Below are 20626 nucleotides of genomic sequence, written 5' to 3' on the forward strand. Positions count from 1 at the left end.
ATCCGGTACTCAAGCATACAATAGCTGAGGCAAGATCTGTGTCAGCTAAGCTCACACCTCAAGTCCCTGCTATTCAAAGAGAAGCCACAAAACCGAACAGCTTACAATCATCTGGAGCCTCCCGAGCATCCACGTGTACCTGTGTGTTTGTTTGAGCAGCTTTCATGCCTTTTTGTGGTGCTTTTTTGCATGCAACAGAGACAGCGGTGATGGGTGGTAGCTCTTTGTTGAGTAATGCCTCTGTCAGAGCTCAGTATTAGTGTGAAAAATTAAGACACGCAAACTGTCAATGAGAAGAGGGTGGAGCAGTCATTAAAAAGGTGAAGGCACAGGCACAGAGACACTTAGATACACACCCGCAGGCACCTAGCAGCACACACACTCAGCAACATGGCTGTACCCAACCTCACATCAAATCCTCTCAGCCAATTGGTTCTGATCAATCGGGTTTTTTGAAAGCGAGACCACATTGGTGGGCGATTGTTATGCAGCACATCAGCTCAGTGATGACATCATTCTGTCTGAGACAGGGCTGCTATATTTAGTCTCAGACAGCATGCAGAGGCTGCTGCTTCACCAGCATCCATACAGGGACTGGCACAAACACAGGCTCTGGGAGTGTGGTGGAGGGTCAGACGAAGCTAGCATTGGATAGCATGACTTGCAGTTTTCTGTTTTGTTTTTTTTTTAAAGAAGGAAAGAGAACATTAAAGTAAAGCATTACTCAGTCAATATAACAAAAATCCCTACACATTCTTGGTCTCAATGTAAATAATGTACATATTTATTGAATGTGTTCAATGTGCTGTTGTCTTAAGAATCATACTTTGTCTTTCCATACATCAGAAGTGACTGCTAAGTGATTTTGTTTGAGTAGCTCTGAGCAATAAGCATGGCTTATCAAGTGCACGGCTAGCATTTTTGCATACAGATGACAAATCATATATTCATAAAACACAGAACAACATGATCATCCCATTTTAGGTGAGGTTCAAGCCACTCGACATGTTAAGTCCAATATTCAGTTGTCTTTAATCAGAAGAACCAAATGTCTGGTTTGCTTTAGCCTATTAGTCAGTCATTCACATACCTTGTCTTGCCACCATTTTTTGCTGGACAGGTACTATATTGCTTAACTCACTGTTTATTTTATGTGCTTACAAAATGCTGTAGAAGTGCACAGCCACTGATCTACTGTAGACAATCACACACTACACATCTATAAAATAGTTTGCATAAATCTCATTCGTTGTTGGTTCTGGTGATATTCTTGACTACATTTTGGGAAATAAACAACCAATCAAGAAAAAATCTTAAGAAAGTCACTGATAAATCATTGTTGGTCTATAGTATGTCCACAAATGGGAATGGTGGGAATAGTTGCTTTTGCCAAAGAGTTTGGAGCTGTGAGAACCCCATGGCTCAGATTTAATAAAATGAAACTACTCCTATAATGTGTAGTAAATTTTCACTGACGATTCAAAGGTAAAATGATTTAATTATATTATTTCCGTAGATTGAGTATCAAACAATGACTTCCAAAGACAGATGACGCCTCTCTTTAACATTGTTCATGATGTTGCGTGCTGTACTATGGTGAGCATTTTGGCCATTGGAATGGTTGATGAGTAACTGTGTTCTATCTTTATTTGTTTGTGTCGATAGGAGTAGTAGAAATGATCTAAAAGATGAGACTGCAGTGTTGTGCTGTTCTCTGCAGAGGAGCTAGCATAGGCTTAATGCTATTTGAATGAAAACTGGCAACAGTAGGTAGCAAGGCGGTGGCTGCAATATGGGTGGACGCTGACGCAGCTCATTCAGACTGCTGCTGGGAGTGTCCTCTTTGCGTCCAGCATGTGTAGCACTGGCCATCCACACACACGCCAAGCAGACCTTGACATTGCTGAACATGATCTCCTCAAACACTGCCATCTGATTAGTCGAAGTCGTTGTGGTTGTGACATTGCCTGCATCCCTCTGTATCCTCTTCAGCTTGCCAGGTTGCCAGCTGCTGCTCCTCACCCCGCCCCCTTGCTAAATTCTGCATTGATTTTGATGCTGAGTCTGCGTGATGAAGAAACAACCCCCTTCCCATTCTGCTTCTGTTGCATTTTGCCCCAGCTATTGTTCTTGCGTGACGAGGTACAGTAGCTAGCTGCTCAGTGAGCATTTCGTGTTAGCCTCCTGCAGCAGGGGATCTCTGCATTAGCGCAGCACACACCGCTCTCTCTCCCCTCCCCCCTTCCTCCTCATGTTCTCTCGCTCTTTCTCTCTCTCTCTCTCTCTCTTTCTCCTGCCCCTCCTCTCCATGTGCAGACAAGACAGGGTGCTGTATGTGTATGTGTGTGTGCATGCGCAGGGTGGATGGGGATGCTGTGTGCTGGAGCTGAGAGCTGCAAGGTGACTGAGGGAATGGAAAGGGATACAGAGCTCTGACGACAGTGACGATGCAGTGCCCTCTCCCAGAGCACCTTCTCCTCTTCACATCCCTCCATCTCTCTCTCCTCCCTCTCCCTCTTTCTCTTTCTCTTTCTAGACTGAGGTGGACCTTCTGCCCTGCTTGCAGCGCCTCTTTCTCAGCTGCAACAACATCACCAGGTAAGAGCTCATACCGCTTAACTCCATCCTCCCCGCAGGCCAGGCACTGGGAATAGTGGCCGGACAGTGCCACGTCCACTCCCTTGGCTCTTGGCAGGGCCTAGCCAACAAGCTGCAGGCAGAATACACACAAACATGCACACCCACACCCCTACACACACACACAGGTTTGCTGTGGTGGACAGTTTCTGTAACCTAGAAAACCTGGATGTGTTCTTTATTATTAATAATTAGCATGCTCACCTAAGAAATGGGTGTGCCAATACTTTGAAGTTGTTGAGACTACAGAGAAGCAGGCTTAGAAAAAGTAGTTCACTTCCATTGAAAATTAATGACAGATTTAAAGGTTGAGTGAATTGAAGAGCAGCATTGTTCGATAAGGGTGCGTAGGATGAACGACAGATTTATTTTGTTGCTTAGTGGAAATGTCAACCTGCTTTACACACTTTTTCCAATATCTGTAGTCAAGCAATGAAGGTGTCAAAGAGTTAACTTGTTAAAGCGGCACAGCCTTCCCACTGAATGAGGCTGCTTTAAGGTGGCTTTGTGTTTGCCTGGAGGAGGGGCCTATATGTTGGTTTGAGGTGGTACAGTGCTCATTATACTCCCTTCCCATAGTCACCTTGTGCTGTGATAGATCTGACCTGACGTATTAAGCCAGCCTTGCTGTTCTAGTGTCTGTGTGATTCTGTATCTGACACACTGTTACAGAGAGAACTGTGACAAAGAAATAGGCAACAGATATCATCACAACAAAAATTTGTTTGCGTTCTTAAACTCCTTATGACATTGTAGAGTGACAGTGTATCCCAAGTGCAGTGTGATGTTTTAACTAAATTCCATAACATGTAGACATTTCTTTTCCTTTGTCCTATTCTTTTTATTACTGTTCTGAATGTTTGATGAGGCAGTTCAATTAAAACTGCTCTTTTGAATGGCTGCTCACCATGTCAGTGTAGAAAGCTGGTGTGTGTACCTTTTGAAACCGTTCAGAGCTGATAGGAGAACATTTGTGCTGTGTTGCTAGGTAGAGGGACAGATCACACTCGTCTACGTGGTGCAGTGAGTTTGCTCAGCAGAGGATGTTGGAGCAAAAGCATCCCTCGTTATTCTTCGCAGTCATTATTTCCTTTATCATTATACTGCATTTTTGACTCAACTTGCCAGAATTAAGTTAGACACCTTATGAACGTGGAACAAAGCAGAGCTAATAATGAGAAGACAGGGAAGACAGATCCAGGGATTGTAGTGCTAGATGAGTTTGGAAACTATACAGTTTTCAACCACACTCCATTCTACACACATCACACAGATATTTTGGATTCTTCGTATTCGAGCACTCAGGGCATAATACCGTTTTTATTTATAGTAACAATACCCAAGAGGGCATTGGTCTCTGTGATTATGAATGCAATAATTATGCAAAATGCATGACATGCTGAAAAGCTCCACTGGAGACTCTCATGTAGTATTTCATCATCTCTGTGGAAAACGCCCTCTCCATTATTGCTAGAACATAAGTGTCTATTGTAAGAAATGATATGAAATTATACAAAGTATTGCACATGTATGAGGAGTAATGATGAATAAAAATGACCTAGGTTGTTGGCTACTGTATGTATGAGACCGATTTGTTCAAATTTCTCAAATTAGTGCAGTTCCCTGATTCCCCTAAATGAAATGTGACTTGTCAAATTTTGCTTTGCACTTGTTGGAGCACCAACTGCACTTTAATAGTTCATCAGATGTTTATTATCTGACCCTCCTTTGCATCTAAAGAAGCCTCTGGCCAGCGTTGGGAACAGTGCAGTGTTGAGGTCCACAAGTAGTTTCAGGCGAATGATTCATCAAGGTTATTATCACAAATTAGCAATGATAGAATCTCGATTGCCTTACATAGCATGACTGAGCTCTTTCATGTCTCCATTTGCCACAGGGTAAAAAGGGCAATAGTGTTGTGGATTTTTCTCTCTTCATTACCCCCTCTGAGTAATGTCAGGCTGCCAGTGTGCCAGCCAAATTACCAGTTTTCCATGTCTTCAATACAGGCCTAAATTAAGGGTTCGAGAATCAAAACACATATGGGGGCTTTGTCTTGTTCGACTAACCCGGTGGATGACTCAGGCTTCCCAATACTGAGTCAGGTCATCATGTCTAAGTATCATAATAAAGCATTCAGTGAACCTTGTATGTTTGAATAGCTTCAACTCTTGATCTCATTCAAAATGCTCTTCCTTTGCGTCTAGTTTTGATCAGCTAGCCTGCCTCGGAGAGTCGTGCTCCCTTTCTGAGCTCACCCTGGATGGGAATCCCGTAGCCCTGGAGACATGGTACAAGCAGGCCGTCCTGCGCTGTGTGCTTCATCTGAGACAGCTGGACATGAAGCGCATCACAGTAAGGCTCATTTGTTTAACTGTGTTTGTGTGTGTGTGTGTTTACAAGAGGAAAAACTGGCCCCTGGCTGTGGCTGTAAAATTTGGTTTATTGTCTCTGCAGATATTTTTCTTTTATTTCTACACATTTAAGACAGCAAATCACATGACCTGAAATGAGAATGTCATGTCACAGTTTTTATCATGCTATGTTGCCATTGTCAAACATGTTAAAGAGCCAAGAGGACGACTCATGTAGAGTTAAGAAAAACTTAAAGCTATCAGACCCTTACAACTCACCACTGCATTGTATTTACAGAACCCTGTGCTGAAGGCACCCAGGGATCAGACATTCATGTTCAGCTAATGGCCCAAACCTTTGTGGCACTGTCAGAGCACTTGTTCCTGACGGTGCTGTACACGTTGATTCTTGAACGCTACTCTGTTTTGACATTAATTTGATTGATGACAAACTTGATGGTTTCACAGTTCAGAACAAACTTCGGGTGAACCCACATATGTAGTCTCCCATTCGCTGTCAATGGGGCATATACAAGCTCCTGTACACCTTGGCACTGCTATATGCTTTGTCTTTGTTCATTGGCCTTGGTCCAGCACTCCTCATGTTCTCGGTTACGTATTAGAGGCAAAAATGCATAAATGACTAACCCATAAGCTAAGCATTTACAATACGCATAATGTATATCTAGTCTAAGAAAACAATAATTATTCTCAACCACAGATATGAAGTCATTGTATTTATATAGCATGCCAGCAAAGTGCTACAGTGAAACATCAGCATGCTCTTAGAGGCTGTCAAGCAGGGAGCACCCAGGTCTGAGCTTGTATTTTAAAGGAATCTGTAAGTACCACACACCTTGCCCTCAGAACATACTGTGGATAACCCTCATAACTCCATTTTCAACCATTTTCAAGTTTTCACTTGAATTTCATGGTACATATGGTCCTTAACAGGTTTAGCAAGTTTCATGATCTGCAGGGCCCATCAAACCCCTTCAACAAACTACTGTCTGCTGCTGTCAATCCTGAAAACAGGGACAGTTTTTTTTCCAGAAAGTTTACTTTGGGGAGATGCAAAGTTTTGATGTGACAACAACAGTGCCAGCCTAGGACTGGAGCCTCCATCTTTTTAAACTGTCACATGATATTGCTGGGGGCAAACTCCATAGTAGCAGATGAAGATCAAGATTTTCCCCCCTCATCTGATTTTGAAAACTTGCCCCCAGTGCACTGTGCTGTCAGAAAGAGTTAGATCAGATAATCTGCGATAAAAGGTATGTCTGCCTGCTGTCAGATTGGCCCTTATTTATGAATGAAATGAGAGTTGGTACTGCAAATGAGGAGATACAGTACTACTGTGCTTTGGGCTGAATAAATAAGTGCTGCTTCTCTGTTTCCTGTGAGGATGTAGTATGTGCCAGATTTCTTTGTATTATTTCAAAAGCGAAATAAAGGACATTCGAACAAGACACATACTGTAGAATGGAGGCTGGCCAAACAAAGACATTGCTGTTGCTCAAAAGTAGCATCCTTTGTAATCAATAAGATATTGACCACTTTAGCAGCGTGCATACGCACTTTGGTCATTTTTCTAATAAGAAGCTGTTCTTTTCACAAAATGACCTTATAGTCGTGACGTGCAGACCTGACATCTTTACCTGTCTCCACTCAGTGTCGTGAATCCAGTGAGGCCAGCATTTTGCCCCTATTGATCAGACTGAAGCGTCGTGCCTGCTAGCTTGTCACAGACAGCTGAATATCCCCCAGCTCTCAACTGGCACACTCAGATTGTGTTGGCAGCATTGCATTCTGGGAGTTTTGGCTTTCCCCAACAGCTGGGCTCAGTTGATCCGAGACTGAAAATCAGACAGATAATCCTGTGATGCAGCTGCCTGGTGTGAGAATCTCTCCCATCCTCCACAGTGGTCCAGTTCTGGTGTTGAGAACAGTCTTCCTGTCGGCATCTTTTGCGGTTCCCTCTCTCTCTTGAATAATTCAGAACTCATGAATGGAGCGACACTCTGATTGCACAAGCTATCTTTTTCAGGACGAGGATCGGCGCATGGCTGGTGTACAGGCTCGAAAAGAGGAGGAGAAGAAAAGGGAGAGTCACAAGCAGACCATTCATAAGGTAGTACCACTCTGATCTGATTTCCTGTTGTCTTTGTCTGCCTGGATTTAGACTTTAATTATGGAACATATGCATATGATGGCCCACATCTCCTCTGAACCCACTGGTGCCTTTTGTCATATGTTCGGTGTCGTGTGGTTGGTTCTTCTTGGAAGGAAGAAGACAATTAATTGCAAAGCTTCAAAGTACTGGATAGAGCTACATACTACAATGATCACATGCTGTATTACTGATGAGATGTGATTAATGGTGTTTCACACATCAGTCAGGGTTTGTTGTGAGATTTCCCCAACTCTTTTGCCTCTTCTCATGTGTTGCACTGAATGTGTCTTGTGATTGTTGAGGCTGTGTTTTGAGGCTGTGGGCCATTAATATGCACATCAATACTTCAGCACTACAGAAGACAAGTACCCATTGGGAACATTTTAATGTATGAGTAAGGAAACACTGTCCAAAGAGATGTTGGCTCTGTAAGTTATAATTTATACCTTTAAATAGTCTAAGATGTTTCGTCTTGCACAGGCATCTGTTTAGCAGTAAATGTGTTTGTGTATGTAAAAGTATATATTGATGTGTACCTCCTGTGTCTACGCTGCAGTGGTTACTCTTGCTGAGAGATGTTCTCTGTGTGGAACACATCATCTCTCGGTAACCTAACTCCTGCTAATCCTTGGTGTTGAGAAAATGTTAAATTGAATGCCACAGCCAAGGGTTTGTAGGGGCGAAGGATTCACTATGACTTGATACTGACTCACCCCTGCATTGGGGAGTGGCACATTCCATAACTGAGCATATCGAAACTACAGCTTGGCCAGGAAAGAACAGTTGAAAGAGCAGAAATCTTCTCTCTTGCAGGATGAAGATGTCACTTTTACTGCCGTAAGAGCCAGCTGCAGTTGCATCAAAATGCTGCAGTAACAGAAGCAAATAACACACATGCATACACAGTTTCAGATCTATCTTCAGTGAAGTGTGATATCTGTCAGTAAGGCCAATATACAGAGACAATATCTCAGAGATAATGAAGGCAGGAGGTTTGGGTTTGCCTGTGATTTATTCAAGATAGACAGAGTGGTTCCATTAGCTTGGTGTATGCCCTCTGTGTTCTGCTCCAGAGATTTGTCACTTGATACCTTCTCTGTCCTCTGTTTGTGTGTGCGTGTGTGTGTTGTGCTCATTAAGGAGAAGCGGCGTCTGGCCATCCGTAATGCAGCGCAGCAGTGGGAGGGTGTCAGGGCCTGCCTGGAGCTGCCACCAACGAATGGTGCTAAAGAAGATGTTAGTCCAGAGAACAGCCCTGCCCACAGCCCCGCCCAGACCAATGGCCTGGCACAGGAGCCCTCTCCAGATGAACCCAGGTACGCAGCGCCCCGAGATTAAGTCACTTAAGACACATTTCTCCAACTAAAAGAGTTTCTGTTTGGTCCAAAGCAAGAGGTCGTTCGTTGCTTGGTTGGTTTAGGTCTCTGAAATTTACACCGCTTGGGGAAATTAGAGAAACACACCTTCCATTCATGGCTCAGCTAACTATTGTACAGACGTTCATGTTACCCCGATGATGAATCCCTCTGACTTTGGTGATCCCATGACTTTTGCTGTAGTGCCACCATGGGGTTGACAGTTGTGTTTTTTAGTTAAATGTCTCTGTAAATGCCTGTAGACTGCTAGTTGTGTTATTAGATATTTGATATTGGTTGGTCACCTCAAGAATGAACTAGCTCATTTTTCACTTGCTGATTTAACTGCTGTGAAATCATTTAGCTAGGCATTGTCAGATGATAATGGTGTTCATTTAGTCTGGCTTATATAAAGTGTGACGGTGGAGGGTTTTAGTGACTCGTGATAAACTAAATGTTGTTTGAGATTTCATCTGGGGCAGAATAAAACTGTGGAGGATTTAATAAATATTTGTAATATTATTTGACATTTTGCAAATCTGTTGACGATCACAGCTACTGTCTACACTCTTTGTATATAGTATGATTGATTAGATTAGGTTCGATTAGATATTTGATATACAGTCGTCCTTTCCTTTCTATCACAGAAAGACCCCAGACGTAGGCATGGAATATTTGTTGAAATGGAATAGTTTTCAGATTAAATTGTAACCCCTGAAAGATGAGAGCTGTTGGCAGTGTCATCCAGGGCGCGGTGATAATTTTAATTTGACTTTAATCTCATGTTGGAAAAATCTGGACAGTTACGTCAATACTGTTTGAATGGACACACAAGAGCCCATGAGAGACAAATAACAAGGTAGGAGAACACAGGGACAACCATGAAGAAGCAGTCTTTAAGTCTGATTTACAGCTGAGGCGGAGGAAAGGAAATGTGGAAATGTTTCGACGTGTACCAATACAGGGAAGACTTGAGGAGAGAGAAGCATTTATGAGGGTGAAACAAGTTTTCTGCTGTGGTAACCTTCATCATCTTGTGTCTTATATGATGCAGTTATTTCTAATCCTGTAATATACACTTGTAATTAGAGAGCAGAGAGTCTGTAAAATCTCTTCTTATGTGTGTGATTCAACTGATTTCAAAATTGGTTTGGATTTTCAATCCCTTCTAATCTGAGCCCGACTCTACAGGCGTGCCTCTCCTTCATCTGAGAGGGCTCTGAAAAGAATAGTTTGATCTGATGCAGAGTTTTCTTTTTTTTTCCTTTCTTTTATCAGACGGGTTAGCCCAGGTTCAGGACCAGACCGACCATCAGGGGGAATGGAGAGCAGACTCCGCACCAACAGCCGTCCAAACAGCCCACGGGATCCCAAGTAAGACAAGAAATGCATGTGTTTTCACATCCACCCTGTGATATATGTATGTAGTCGCATAGTCCTTTGATTAATAGATGAGTAAAGTTGTCCGCATTGACCAGTAAATTTATGAGACACAAACTGCCTAAAGATTTTATGAGTTTTTTTGGATGATTTAGAGAGAGAATGTAAAATTGAAATCTGCAAAAGTGTATAGTTACAGTGCATTGGAAAGTCTAAATAGAGTTTGTACTGTAGAGAGATCGTCCTGGTTGCAGATCTGATGCCTGCAACAGCTGCTGCATCAAACCCATCTCGACATATCCTTGAGCAACATAGTGACCCCTTTACTTCCTCCAGAGGCATGGATCTTGGCTGTAAACTCAGTCCATGCATGTCTGAGATGTCTGAAGACAGTTTCCTTCTTCCACTGTTTATAACATGATGTTGGAAGTGCTCTAAATCAACAGTCTGTGCTCAGTCTGATGTGAGCTTACGGCTCTGATATACTCTCCTACACAGATTGTGATCCAGGTCTGGATGAGTTATGAGGGGGAGGCTGAGATGAAAGTGGGGGCTGTGTCAAGGACTATTATTACATGTTTCAAAGACGGCTTTTCCTTCCTGCACCAGGATATGAAAATGGCCCAGAAGCGCAATCCCTCAGTGTTAATGACTTTCCTTTACAAGGTATAACTTCAGTCATGTGGCTTAACAGGTTATGATGACAAACAGGACTCACACAGTTCAAGCTACCACTCTCTTCTGAGACGGGAGTTGTGTTACTTTGGCTTGTATGTGCTTTCACAAATCCTGCCACCACTAGTAACTTGGGAAATTTAAAGGTTGTTTTGTCCACCAGTGTGTAGGTATTGCTGTGTTATAATGCCTACATAGGGTAGCACAGATGACCTCAGAGAGCATTTGAAGTGCTAGATGTTGAAGAAAATTGCACCAATGTCCTCAATGTAGAGCATGAAGGGGCTGAAACTGTCTCTGTTTTTTTAGGCCTGTGAATCAACACGCTTGCCTCACTCTAGTGCATGACATATCACGTATTTGGTCCTCGGGGTGTGACTTTCCAGGAAACACTAGCAGAAGGAGGAGGTTTATTCTTTTCTACCCTGAAGAGACAGTGTATGGTTTGTTACAGGTTGTCCACGATCCTTTCACTCCAGAATCCCAACAGAGCCTTGGTTTCCCATTTAGGTCAGGGTCTGGGCCTGGCACATCCTCACATCTGGATCTGCTCAGTGGCAGCCTGGTGAGAAGGGAAACCACTTGGTGTATGTGTGTGTGTGATTATTCTCTATTAATGGAGAAAAGAGTGTTCAGTTCAAGTTAGAAATTCTGATAAAAAGCTAGTTGCGTTCGACCCACGTTGACCTTGTTCTTATAATGAGGTATGTTAATATATGTCATTATGGTGAACGCATAAGTTTTGCGTGTCACAAGGTGTTAAAAAACAGTTGAATCTAAAGATACAACTACATTGCCTCAGAATGTAGTTAAATGTAATGAAAAATAGAAAAACAGATGAACACTATGTCGTCTCTGGGTGCCATTAACAGCCCCAGTTTGGTGACAGATTACAATGAGGTTGAAGTGAATGTTGACAGCGCACTCAGGATGATTGTGTCAGTGTGTTCCTACAGTAAGTTATGGGACAATAGCCTGCATCACAGCCAAAGTGGGACTGTGATGCAGGTCCAAGTTTATTCCTTTTGCGGTCTTAAGATTTATTTGGCCTCATTTCTCCCCTGAGAGATGGGACTAAGGGTGTATGGCAGTGGAAGAGTTATTACTCAGAAATTCAGTAGTGTGGTTCCATGTGGTGGGATGGAAAGACCTTTGTACTATTCATACATGCATTAACAAAGGGCTGTGATCGGATCCTGAACCAATGGGTTTTCTGGCACATAAATCAAGGAGTTATCTTCACAATTGTAGTGTCTCCTCGAATGAAACCTGAAATTCAAAACCACCACCTACTGTACACTTTACAGTAACCGTCTGCAGCACTCAGCACCCAATAAGCCATAACATCTGCACTGCACCAGTAACTGCCACTCGAGCCATTTGTTTTCACTTTTCAGCAGAGTGAGATGATGAAATGCTCTTTTGAAATGACAGCTCAGAGAGTAATGTTTCATACGCATCGCTACTACCACACAGTATTTAGGCGACTGGGGACGTGTGTATGCTACAAGCCATGTCTCTGGGGGGATTAAGTTGTTGAGAGATGACAGATGTCCTTTTTAAAACTCCTGTAGGATTAAGTTAGATAGCCATAATTGAATTAGATTCAGAGTCTAATAGGCCGGAGCAGGATCCGTGTAATTGTGACATATTCTTCTTCATTTGCTCTTCCCGGCCTCGTTCACTTCTTCTGTCTGCATTCGTTGCTGGGTTCATGTCAGAAGGGGATTCAGGGCCACCTGGCAGCCTTTCAGCTGTGATTATGGGGGAACAATATGTGACACAGTATAGAGTGTGTCGATGGCACACTTCCAGGTGCACAGAACTTACTCTCATTCTTTACGTGACTTATCTACATGTTACGCTCCATCTCCTGCACCGCTCTCCAGCTCCTCCTGATTTACTGCCTTTGGCAATCCTACATCTCAGCGCTGAGGCATATCCTGACAATTATACTGCTTTTCAGTGTCTGGTGCCTCCCCATCTATTGCTGGCCATGTCCCATGTTTCTGTCCATGTGTGCGCTTGCAACAGGACATGGGACTTAACAACTTTTGCATCTGCCAGGTCTGCTTTTAATACTTCAAGTATTACACCTGATCTCGGTCAGTGCTCCTTCTGTTTGAATGCACATTTCATTATCTGAAAGAGTGCATTTGTCGTTTTAACATTTACTTATACCTGCTTTTGTAGCTGCACTCGTTGCAGGAACCCATTGTTTTGACACCTTGTCACATCTGTCAGTGCCCACAGCAATCCTAGAAATTAATAGTGTAACAAGGAAGCAGAGTGATTATTCACCTTGTGTGTTGTTCAAGGTGTCCTGTCAACATTTTTACAGATGTGTGTTTGAAATCATTGTCTTTGGGGAAAAAGTTTTCTATGCTTTCAGGGGATTTTTTTTAGTTGGAGTTGGCAGTTGGCCACTAGGAAGAACTGACAGCAAGGATGACTCTACCACGCCATATCCACCTCTCTGAATATACCCGTGGCATCCCCCCACGTTCTCCCGTGACTATCCCTTGACAAGAATGGCTTTGATACAGGATGGATGGCTATCACGTGAGAGTAAAACAAATATAATGATTAGGTGGATTACTTCCTGTTAGTCACTGGTTTATTGGGAGAGGTTCAGACCGTATTACACGATTAATCTGGCTGTTGTGTTTACTGGCAAGTGTAATCTGTGGCTTTGTTAGGCTGTAGCTCTTCCAAAGGGTATTTAAAACTAACTTAACTAATTAGAACTGACTCAACTGCAAAGCAAACGACAGCCTCAGAGAGAACGATCAGTTACGCCACATCATATACCTACATAGACACAGAGAAGCAGACCACACACACACAGGACGTTTCCCGGAGCCCTAACAGCCCTGGTCTAAACTGGTCCAGTCTCCTGAGACACCTGACCATTCACCTGTCTTTTATACAAGAATGAATCAGTTAAGTGAGGCCACAGTATCACCCAGTGAGAACCTGATGTCAGTGTCGTGCCACATTCCTCCTCCAGCAGCTTGCTCATGTGATGTGGGCTGGTGGGATGTGATTACTGGTTAGTGACCACGAATCAGCCATCCTCACTGTCTTCACTTTTCAAAGACAATCACTTGAATCAAAAACACTCCATTCTGTTTTTTCTCAGTTGTGAGAATTTTTTACTTTTAGTTTGACTTTTTACAACTTACTTTCAAGTATCTTTGAATGAATGAAAGTATTTGTTTGTTACAGCCCTCATCAGCAGCATATTACTATGACACACCAACCAGCTAATGTTTCTGTTATTGGCTTGACCTTTATAGAGTGTATGTAATAAAGCAAGTGCTTCAAAATGATGCCTTTATCTTTCAAGACGTATGTTTAAAGCCATGGAAGATGTGTACTGTACTCTAAAACAAAAAATGTTGGATCCGGGACAAAAAAGAAAATTATGAGAGAATACTTACAGTCTTTTACTGTGAACGTCAGTAGATGCATTTTTCTTTTCTCCTTTTTGTTTTTCCATTTCTTGGACCTCCTTATTTATTTGACCGAGACATCCATCTACTGGAACATTTTCAAGCTATCTTTTAATAATCCAGTTTAATTATTTGTCTAATTCTCAAAATCTTTGATCCTCTTTTTGCTGCTGGGTTAGGAGAAGAAACCTCTTCCTCTCTGTTCCTACAGAGAGGAGTCATCTCTGGGGACAGTCTTACTGTGTCTTCAACAATGGTGGCCTTTTCAAAGAAGCTTCAGTTACAGCTTCATTGTGTTGCTCTATGTATGTACCTCTCTGTCTGAGGTATGCCTCCTGTCTGTTTTTATTCCTTTTTCTTTTTCTGTCCCCGACTCTTTCTGTCTCTCACTTCACTTCTAAAACACACGTCCTAAAGATTGGTCTCAACAAGAATGTTGGATTTGAGTTCAGTAATCAAAGGATTAGTCCTCTAACAACTATGGCTTTCTGTTGCAGCGAGATTGGGAGGGTGTGAAATATGAATAGGGGTGATTAGTTTGTTTGGCGGGCTGAACCCAAAGTGATCAGTGCTGAGTAGCGTGCAGCCAGTAGCCATCTGATGCCCTGCTATGCTGAAAAGTCCCCTGAGTGTCAGCAGACCCAGAGGGCTGAGCACATGGGCTCGGGCAGGGAGATTATGTCTCCTTGAGACTCGCCCAGATTCTCCACTCTCACGACTCCCTTATCAGGGAAGGGCACTTCAACTGTCGTATAGGAGAATGGAAGCAATTAGACAAGACAAACAGGACATTGACTAGACCACTTCATGTTCTGTAGGGACGTTCCTCTGTTCTTTCAGCACAATGCCTGCTTTTTCAAACAAATGTAAGCAAAGCACATTTGGCCCAAATATATTCTTCCAGTTTCTCAAGGCAACAAATTCTGTGCATTCAGCATATCAAGCCTGATTTACAAAGAATGTATTTGTGTGTGTTTGTGTGTGTGTGTACTTTGCAGACTTGTGGAGGCAGGGAGCGGCAGTGTTCAGAGCTTGTCCCTCTCTGACAGTCACCTGGCGGAGCTGGATGGAGACACCCTGCGTTTGTTCGGACTCGGAGCCCTGGAGGCCCTGGAGAGGGGCTGGGGAGTTCAGACTGCTGGTGCTGTCACCGTAATAACCTTCCGCTACATCAACTTTGACGCCATTGTACCAACACTGCCGCGAATAAGGGTCAAGTTCCCCAATCTATCGGTGAGAGAACTAGTAGAATGTGGATCTTTCATTTTACTTTCAGATGTGGTTGTACTGAAGGCTCAACACTGTGTAACAAACTGCAAACTGTGTGACGAGAGCACCACATCATATCAATGTGCAATTTTTTTCACAAGGCTAATCTAATATCATCTGACCTCGCCACACAGCTAAAGGTGCTGAACATTCAGTTGTGGTCTTTCTGAACATCCTGCACAAAAGCATCAGTTTCCTCTCCTCAAAATATTTTTGGCTGAACTGTCAAGAGTGCTGTGCTAAAGAGATGCTGATTTCAAAAGGAAAGAAGAGAGCTCGTTTAGCAGTCATTGGTCACGGTGAGGATTAAAGCCAGGGCCCACAATATGATATCTATATATATTCATTTACTTCAACCCCACTCGCCTCACAGCTGCTCCTGCTTGGCGGTGAAATGCATTTATGCATCCAAAGAGGTAAAACTAATCAGGAAATATATGTGCATGTTAGCAGGGTACTATTCTTGCCTCCATGCAGAAAGAAATTTAGATTGTATTTGAATTAAACTTAAAATGTTGCTTTTGCAAGTGAATTTTCATTGTCTAAGTGAAGCTTAGTTTGTCCAGACAGGCGCTGATGGCAGCACATAATATTCTTGATATTGAATATTATGAATGACACTCTTTGCCCATGTAACATACAGTATAATTAGGTGAACATTTTATCCAAAGCATCTTACAGCTTCTTGAAAGCATATATGTTTTAATTTGATTGCTAAGCTAAACCTGTTACTTTTTGTGCAGCACCTGATCTTCTTGGAAACCAACATCAGCCGTCTGCCCCAGCTGGCGGCACTGGCTCAGGTGAGGCGTCTGGACCAGCTGACCATCCACCCAGAGGGCAATCCAGTGGTCAGTCTGGCTCTGTGGCGCTCCTTCGTCATCTACCGTCTCCACCACTTCAACTTGCAGAGGATCAATGGCCAGGAGGTGAGGACCGGCGCACTCCTGGCATTCTGGTGGAGAGTTAGATGAGAAGATTGATACCTCTCAAGTCTGTCCATTAAGTAGGTTAGCTTAGCGTAGCACAAAGACTGAAAACAGAGGGAAACAGCTAGCCTCACGCTTCTTACCTTGTTTTCATTGTCTTATCCCAACCAGCATCTGTTCATAAAACATGGCACACAGCTGTCGTTTTTGATGAGGTTATAACTTTTGGCAAAATAGTGCACTCTTACTTTGAACATGCCAACCAATCAAGCGTCGTTTGCCGTATGTGTCATTTCTCATTTGTGTGTCTGCCCTAGGTGACCATGAATGATGTGATAGCTGCAGAGCGTGTGTTTGGGACACTGGGTCATATAGCAGCCACTGAAACTCCACGTTGCCGGCTCCTCCTGCTGCTAGAAGAGTCCAGGTGGGAACCTGATCTGAGACACTTAACCACAATGTAATATTAACCACAGTTTAATGACAGGTGTGTGCTGTGTCCTGGACAGTGTGTGTTGTTTGTTTACACATACCAAGAATGCGTGGAGTCTTAAATGTGTATATGTGTGAGTTATAACTCACAGCTTGTGAACGTGTTGGCCACTGCACATGTATGTGCATGCCTGTGCGCAGCGTTTTGTGTGTATACATTTCTGTGTGTGTGTGTGTGTTCACATTTGTGTGAGACAGCGAGACAGAGCCTGGCACCGAGGAGCCAGGGGAATTAGACTATGTGTCTCAGGGTAAGGGTGGGTACTTGGCACTTCGACACAAACATTCCTCTCTCTCCTCAGCCAAAAGTTCTTGAGGTCTGTCACTCTTGGTTAATGAAAAACATCCTTGCAAAGCAAAAAAATCTACTGAATTTGTCACGCACAAGAACATTTTAAAATGGTTCTTAGTATTACTGTTCCTCCAAGGATTGGAAAATTGCCAGGTCAAATCATCTGACTGCTTAACACAACTGTATTACATGTGGCTCTATGAATAACTTCCATTTTGATGGACATAATTAGGGAAATTAATTGCATTACTCAGATGTGGAAGTCAGTGACAGTAATGTGCAGATGTACATGTGAATTTTGAATTTTTTCGTTAAAACAAGCAAATTTCAGAAATACTGTTGAGCAGTATAGCAATAGGTGAGACTAGCGATGAATTTTAGCTGACTCAGTATCCTCAATTGGCCTCTCAGAATGTAAATGAACTAGTAAACTTTAAGACAACTGGCTTAAGGCTGCAACTGATTCATACACTGTTATGGATAAATATCAAACAACAGCCCAGGGGCGAAGATTATTTTTGCATCACAACCAAAATCTTAATTACTCTTATCTGGATCCAGAATCATGGCCCCTTAAGCCATTTGTTACACTAAACACTGTTAGAGTTCACCTCTTATCTGTCAAAACCTTCCTACTGGAGCAGTGTTTCATATAAAGTGTATTTTCTGCATATATGCTACTGGGAAAAGGGAAATGAGACCATTTTAGTGTATGCAGAAAACACGATGAACAGAGATTAACAGGACTGGCAACACTTCCATGCAGCCGTCATCAGAGTTGTTTGATTTCAGCCTCAGTTGATCCCTTAATTTTGAGAACCAGGAGAGCTCTCTTTTGCTACTCTACTCACTTTTGATGATCGCATTTCTTCACCAGGAGTTTCACAGAGAGGAGGACATCAAGGGGAAGCTGATTCAATGTGGAGCTGAATGCACCCACTGTCAGGCTTAAGGCTCTTGTTGCATCAAAACCTTTTATCATACAAGATACAACAACATTGCACAAGACCTTTAAATAGGTTTCATTGGCTCTGAGTTTGTAAAACTCTGTCAGCAACTATGTTTGGTTCAAAAACAGATTTTAAAAAATGAACTCTGCAAACAGTGCCGCAAGGTTTCCATCACACTTTGGATATTCTTTTGACTGAGTTGGACTGTGTTCACGGCTGTTCTCCCAAGGGATGTTTACACTCAGTTACCCTTTGTTTGATGGATACACAATTACTTTTTCTGATGCTGTCACGATACTGACAGTAATATGCACACACACACACACACACACACACACACACATGCACGCACAGGTCTTCCTACCTTCCTTATGCTTGTTTTACCTTGTTAGTCAGCATGATGATATGTGACTGGCACACAGTAATGCACACTTTAGAAACTATCTTATCCTACATGGAATGTTTGCCTCCAGCTTCCTCTGAAAAGACTATTTCGGCACCGTGCACTGGCCTGTGGAACATGTTGGTGCAGTAGTGTATCACATGAGATTTCATACTGATAGACAGCAACATTTGATGTGGTTTACATCACTTCTAAAATCCTCTACTTCTTTTATGAGTGTTCACATTCTGCTGCCGGGCGATGAGATTAAAATTGAAACCCTGGCAGTTTGATTTGACACTGACTGCATCAGTTCTGATTTCCACAGCGTGTCAACTTGTTTGTTCCTCAAAAATTGAGGTGAGAGCAAATTCTTTGATGGACACAAGAACACACTTTTATTACCTTGGTGTCACTCACTTTCTGCCACTGTTTCTCCCCAGCTGTCTGCGTGTCTCTTCACTGTGTCTAACGCAGTCTTGCCTCTCTTCACCCTAAAGAAAGCGCCAGCTGCAGTTCCTGCTGGAGGGGCGTGGCCGGCGGGCAGGGCTGAGTCCAGAGGAGCTGCGAGACAACGGGAAGCTTCTGGGAGAAGGCCTGAGCAGAGCGCTGTTCAACTACCCGAGCAGAGACTGCAGTGCAGAGAGCCCTGAGGTCAGCTCTGGCTTTTTGTTGTCATCTAAGTGGTTTGAAAAAGTGCAACAACTCTGGAAAATGACTGAAAAGTTAGTGAAGCAGAGCTTCACTCCAACTTCAACCCACGTCCTGTTTATTTTATCCATGAAATAGAGTTCAAATCTTACCTGTAAAAGCCCATGCACACCTTCAGTTTGTTTTAGACAGGAGCATAGGAGGAAATATTCATAGACAAGAGAAGAGAGAGTTCCCGCACACCGTCCTTTTACTTGACAAAATAAAGAAAAAAAAAGCTTTATTGCAGATACAGCATTTCGGTGCTCAGACCTTCAACAAGTACACCTGAGATTAACCTTATTCATGAAATAGAGGAAAAAACACAGCATGTACTTCAGGGTCACATCTCTCTAAGACATAACATTATATCACCACACATGGACAAGACTTTTACAAAGAGACATCTGACAGTGAAAGCATATCCTGGCTGCTGTAAAAAAGCATTTAGAATCAATCATTTTGGTCACAAATTTGACAACACTGTGGTAAGAGTCAATATCCTGCATCAGATAATGTATTAAACATGTACACTGTGACGGTGTGATAGCATTTTAAAATTATGATACATCTAATGAGTGAAATTTTTGATTTAGATCCACATTGGTTCCAAATGTTGTCAATCTTAATACTGAGTGTACAAGCTTTACTTTTCCCAATTTTCCTGCCACGGCACCTCACCTTAATGTGCTTATGACAAGTGAATGAACATGTACGATTTTATCTTCTTTTCCTCACAGGAGGGCACTGTGGAGTCATCAGAGCGTGCTGCCATGATAGAGCAGTACCTCCAGGAGTTGGTCCAGAGGGCATCAGACACCAATCTGAAGGGCGAGGCTCTGCACAAGCTCTGGCCCTCCATGTTTGCAGAGATGGTGAGGGACTGTGTGTTGGAGATGAGGGACCGAGCAGCCTTCCGCCAAGCCAGCCTTGCAAAGCTCTCTGAGACCAAGTGAAGAGGACCAAAGGTTCACTCTGAGAGACACACACACACACACACATGTGGGACATAACTCGCCCAGGCACCTCCAGGGCTTCCTCTCAACCTCCCTGACCCTAACACATCATCACTTAGTGACTTACCACTGGCTACCAGTTATGAAAATCCTTGGAACCTGAAGGGTTTATTTCCCTAGTGTGTGGGAAGCTCTTTCTTAACATGGATGTAGACAGTTTAAAAGATGTCTGAAGACATGATCATGACAAAAGCATCTTGATTGAATGTAGATTTTCACTTAAAACACTCGGTTTGATTCTTCAGTGGTTGGAACTGTAACATACCTGAAGAAAGTTTATGGGACTTATTGACTCGCGGTGCATTGTGGTCCATAAGGAGCATCGTCTGCGCTTTAAAAGCCTTCTGAATGACCCCTCTTCACCATTACTGTCATCAGCTGAAAATGTCTGGTGTCTCTTTTGTCGAGACTAGAATGATTTTTCTGTGTCTTAAATCTTGTTTCATGCATCGCTCTCTCACTTTTTCCTGCCTGAGATAAAAGGAAGAAGGGCACAAAAAAGGATAACGACGTTTCTTTGTTTACCACTGATTTTCTGTATTGTACTTAGTATTAAAAGATTCTGTATTAACACTCA

The 20626-nt window shown here is 42.8% G+C and overlaps 1 protein-coding gene across 2 annotated transcripts in view; it reads left to right on the forward strand.

The window, feature by feature from the left end:
- LOC143329654 (leucine-rich repeat-containing protein 49-like) overlaps positions 1-20626 on the forward strand; it is a 30754-nt gene extending 10128 nt beyond the window's left edge. For both annotated transcript variants that reach the window (XM_076745694.1, XM_076745772.1), the window contains exons 9-18: positions 2537-2598; positions 4845-4992; positions 7039-7122; positions 8305-8480; positions 9798-9893; positions 15028-15262; positions 16042-16227; positions 16545-16654; positions 18844-18997; positions 19774-20626. In XM_076745694.1, the coding sequence (XP_076601809.1) occupies positions 2537-2598; positions 4845-4992; positions 7039-7122; positions 8305-8480; positions 9798-9893; positions 15028-15262; positions 16042-16227; positions 16545-16654; positions 18844-18997; positions 19774-19989 (1467 nt within the window). In that variant the 3' untranslated portion in view covers positions 19990-20626. The remainder of the gene's footprint in view (positions 1-2536; positions 2599-4844; positions 4993-7038; positions 7123-8304; positions 8481-9797; positions 9894-15027; positions 15263-16041; positions 16228-16544; positions 16655-18843; positions 18998-19773) is intronic.

Source organism: Chaetodon auriga, chromosome 1, assembly GCF_051107435.1.
Source record: "Chaetodon auriga isolate fChaAug3 chromosome 1, fChaAug3.hap1, whole genome shotgun sequence".
Taxonomy (NCBI): Eukaryota; Metazoa; Chordata; class Actinopteri; order Chaetodontiformes; family Chaetodontidae; genus Chaetodon; species Chaetodon auriga.